This window comes from Alosa pseudoharengus, unplaced genomic scaffold, assembly GCF_046254945.1.
Source record: "Alosa pseudoharengus isolate Yale_2024_CS ecotype anadromous, Long Island Sound unplaced genomic scaffold, YU_APseudo_1.1 YU_APseudo_1.1_scf_4, whole genome shotgun sequence".
Classification (NCBI taxonomy): Eukaryota; Metazoa; Chordata; class Actinopteri; order Clupeiformes; family Clupeidae; genus Alosa; species Alosa pseudoharengus.
The window spans coordinates 4996487-5001028 of NW_027468774.1; the positions used below are offsets into that span (position 1 = coordinate 4996487).

At 44.6% G+C, this 4542-nt stretch overlaps 1 protein-coding gene across 1 annotated transcript in view; it reads right to left on the bottom strand.

Annotated features, from left to right (window-relative positions):
- Positions 1–1131: 1131 nt before the first annotated feature.
- top2a (DNA topoisomerase II alpha) overlaps positions 1132–4542 on the bottom strand; it is a 26259-nt gene continuing 22848 nt past the window's right edge. The window contains exons 31-35 of the mRNA XM_076267024.1: positions 4017–4188; positions 3783–3838; positions 3174–3290; positions 1736–1986; positions 1132–1426 (exon numbers count right to left, since the gene is read on the bottom strand). Coding sequence (XP_076123139.1) covers positions 1280–1426; positions 1736–1986; positions 3174–3290; positions 3783–3838; positions 4017–4188 — 743 coding nt within the window. The 3' untranslated portion in view covers positions 1132–1279. The remainder of the gene's footprint in view (positions 1427–1735; positions 1987–3173; positions 3291–3782; positions 3839–4016; positions 4189–4542) is intronic.

Genomic DNA, 4542 nt, shown 5'->3' on the forward strand with positions numbered 1-4542 from the left:
TGTGCAGGAACGTCTCTGATGCAGCGCTGCTGCCGTCACCCCCGTATTTATAGGCTATGCATGTTCCCCGTCGATGATACTGAGAAGTTTATTTTGAGCTAAAGTTATTTCTATTTACTTTGAAAATTCATTTGAAATGTTCGCTCATTTAAAGTACATAGAAATACTTCCCTCCTCATCTTGCTTGTGTGTGTGTGTGTGTTGGGGGGGTTAGGCCTATTATAATAATAGGTCTAATGTCCGGCACTGCCTAGGAGAGACTTTCAAACATCAGGAAAAAAGTGTGTTATGCCTATGCAATGTTGATGGTATTCATGCCAATTAAAACATTTGATCATGGCTCGCAGTTGTGTGCCTATGCCGCACTTGACATGCGCGTTTCACGCAGGCAATGCACAAATATACTGTTTTATCACGGGCGCCAACATGTACGGAACCCCTAAAGGGACATGTGCACAGAAAGTTCCTGAACAACAGCTTGTTACGCTCAACGTAAGTGCACCGTAATGTGTCCAGACAGGAAATGCCAGTAGTCCTAAGTAATCAGTGATATCAAGAGCCTAATTGGTGTTTATTCTGGTGGGCACCTCTTCAAAGCCCCCTGCTAATTACAGGAAGAGTCCGTTTTCAGCCGGCGGCACTTAACGTGCAGTTCTAGGCATCAGTCGGGGGTCACTGAAGACGCTATGACGCAATTGTGCAGGGGAGGCTAGATTGAGTACTGTGGAGTGCACATTCAACAATCACATGCAATTCTAAAGTAACTAAAAATTGTATATCAAACTTGAGCTACATGAGATGGACATCTTATTTCAGAGGCCTTGAAAGCTCCTCCCTCCGTCTCGCCTCATCCTTGATTCAGCAGCTGGACCACATGGGCATTCAGGTTGGTGCAGATGATGGCATACCACAACTACTTGCTTATGAATACATACAGTATAAGAACATGTGTTTTTCTAACTTCAGCATTTTTGCTTTACATATAAAACAGCCAAGTAAGTGTGTACAACAAAACATTTTGATTACAGGCTGGGGTGGACAAAAAAAATATTTAGGTTCAGAGTTTGAGGTCATTGAACTGGTATTGTCAGAAAGTGAACAGAATTACGAATAGCCATGAGAACGCAAAAGTCACAAATAACTAAATTTATTGAAAAAGGCATGTATAAAAACGAACGGTAAATAAGATACAACATATGAAATATTTACAGGACAAAACAAACAAGCATAACAAAGTGAAAGAAAGAGACTCCGTGCAGAGAGAGCTGAGGGGCAGAGACTAAAAGCCGAAGTCGGAGTCGGAGTCTGAGTCGATCTTGTAAGTGGCGGCCTTCTTGGCCCGGCTGGGTTTACTGCGCTCCACCACCGGGGAGTCAATGCCGCCATCGAGGTCGAAACTCTCATCGTCTTCCCAGTTCTTTGTTTTCTGGAGGGAAAAGAGGGGTGAGAGTGAGGGATCCGTTACAGCTGCGTGCGGGACGATGCTGGCCAACACTTTCTGACCGGAAGAATGGAACTATTCCGGATATCATTCTCTAGGCAAATTAATCTTCAGTATAGCTAAAAGCAACGTTTCAAAGGAAAAAGCTAGAATAGTATAAAACCAGTAAAGATTTCATACTATAACACCCCTCCGAGTAGATGCAATTTCAATGCGTTAACCAGAATAAATATAAAAGGAAATTGGCCATTTAAAAACCATTCTGAATGTGTACATAAGTCCTTGTAAACGAACCTTTCCGGCACCACCCATCTTGCCCTTGATGCGGGCCATGAGGCCACCAGAGTCACTGTCGGAGTCAGAGTCGGAGTCAGAGTCCAGCACTGGTTTCCTCTTGCGATTGGCTGCTGACTTCCCAGCGGGCGGGGCAGGCTTGGCGGAGATGGGCTCTGATTCGCTGGAGCTGGTGGGTGCCACCTTCTTGCTGGCTTTGGAAACGGGTTTGGGCTTGGAGAGTGCGTCTAAGATGGAGGGCTGAGCCGCATCTGTCAGGGGAACAGGGCATGGGACACACACACACACACACTTCAAATTAGTGCTGGGCGGTATACCGGTTTACACCGAATACCGGTGTAATTGATTACACAACGTTCGGAACGCTGTACCGCACGACACTGTTTCAGACGGGACTCTTTTCAATGTTGCGCTTCTGAACACGTATAGAAGTTAAGGTCAGCGCCCTCCACATCAGCAGGTAACAAGTGGAAAGCAAAAGGAAAGTGGAGCCAAATGTCACTTCAAGACGCGTTAGCTAGAGGGACTCCCTACGACAGAAAAAGCAAACGGTGGATTGAGATCACAAACTCCATCACTATCCACCTAGCGAGATGGTCCCGCCTAATACAGTCAAAAAAGACAGCTTCAAGATGTTTGTGAAATTTGCACAGTAAAAGTTCTGTATTTCAACTGCAATTGTCTTTGCATTCTGATTCCTCAATTCATAAGAATCACGAGTGACTCTTCTTTGTAAACAGCATCATTTTCTGTGGCCATGCAAACCTGTATTACTACTATTGTGGAATTATTCTACAATATTCAGTAAAATAGACCATTAAGTCAATCTGCAGTTATTCCGCTCTCAACCAGTAGAAAATGCTGTGAACACCTGATTATGCTTAGAGGGAAAAATAAATAAATAAATAAATAAATAAAAATAAAAACGCATGTTTTTTAAATTTGGAATTTAGAAAAATAAATTTTTGGTCATACCGCTAAGCACTAATTCAAAGGCTCAGTCATACAGTCATACCATTTTTGGTCATACCGCCAAGCCAAAGGCTCAGTTTGACTTGTATGCACCATTCACTTAGGCCAATTTCTCCCCCAAACACATTTCAAGAGGACAGTCAGACACACACACACACACACACACACACTCATGCACACATGTTAATCAAACATGTACTTTCTCTCCCATTTCCCAAGCAATCCCCAGTGATCCCCAGAGAGGCGGAGGGAGAGAGATGGAGGGAGAGAGAGAGAGAGAGATGGTGGAGGGCCATACCAGGGGCTTTCCCCAGTGATCCCCAGAGAGGCGGAGAGAGAGAGAGATGGAGGGAGAGAGAGAGAGATGGAGGGAGAGAGAGAGAGAGAGATGGTGGAGGGCAATACCAGGGGATAGTGATCCCTAGAGAGGCGGAGGGAGAGAGAGAGAGATGGCGGAGGGCCATACCAGGGGATTTCTTCTTGGAGGCAGCAGCAGTGGGCTTCTTGGCAGCGGGCTTTTTTGGGGCGGCCTCTTTGACTGTAGGCGCAGGTTTGGAGGAAGGCTCCAGTGCACTGGGCTTGGCTGGAGGAACAAGCAGGCAAGCAGGCAAACACACACACACACGTGAATAGTTGAAATGGTGTCATTGGTATACAGTCTATTTGTAAATAAATACGGTGGTGTACAGTATATCTGTAAATACGGTGGTGTACAGTATATCTAAATACGGTGGTGTACAGTATATCTGTAAATACGGTGGTGTACAGTATATCTAAATACGGTGGTGTACAGTATATCTGTAAATAAATACGGTGGTATACAGTATATCTGTAAATAAATACGGTGGTGTACAGTATATCTAAATACGGTGGTGTACAGTATATCTGTAAATAAATACGGTGGTGTACAGTATATCTGTAAATACGGTGGTGTACAGTATATCTAAATACGGTGGTGTACAGTATATCTGTAAATAAATACGGTGGTGTACAGTATATCTGTAAATACGGTGGTGTACAGTATATCTGTAAATAAATACCCATCAGTGGACCGAGACACAGGAAGTGCACTTACCAGCAGCTTTACTTGGGGCCTTTGCTTTTGGGGCGACCGCATTCACCACTTTCTTCCTGCAGAGAGAGAGAGAACTTTTTTTTTTACAAAACCTTAACTAGTGAATTACATTGATTGAGGACGAAGGAAGGAGAAAAGATGAAAGAGAAAGAAAGAAATGAAGAGAGCAAGAAAGAGTGTGAGATCTCCCTGTAAACCCCATGTAAAGAAGACTCGTGAAAGAGGGCCGCTCACTTTGGGGGCGGGGCCACAGCGGGAGAGTCCACATCACTGTCCTGCCGACTGGGCTCGGGTACAAAGTCGCTGTTGTCGTCGTCGCTGATGACCGTCGCCTTCCCACCTTTCCCAGAGGCTCCGACTGCAGCCTCATCCTCCTCATCGCTGGAGAAGACGAACTTGGGAGCAGCTATAAAGATCGAGAGAGAGAGAGAGAGAGAGAGAGAGAGAGAGAGAGAGAGAGAGAGAGAGAGAGAGAGAGAGAGAGAGAGAGAGAGAGAGAGATTTTAGTTTATTATCATTATTGTATATCGTTTTCCATTGACCAGAGGGGTATTTCACAAAACCTAGATAAGGGATTAAGCTGGGATTTTTAGGTTATCCTGGATGAATTTAGCCTTGACTTGGTTTCACAAAAGAGATGGCACATAAGTTACCATGGGGATTTATTCTCTGCACCTAGCCTGGTCCCGACCAGGCTAACAGCCAAGCTAAGTTAATTCTAATGGTAATTATGTCGTCTTATTGGTTCAGCTAGCTGTCA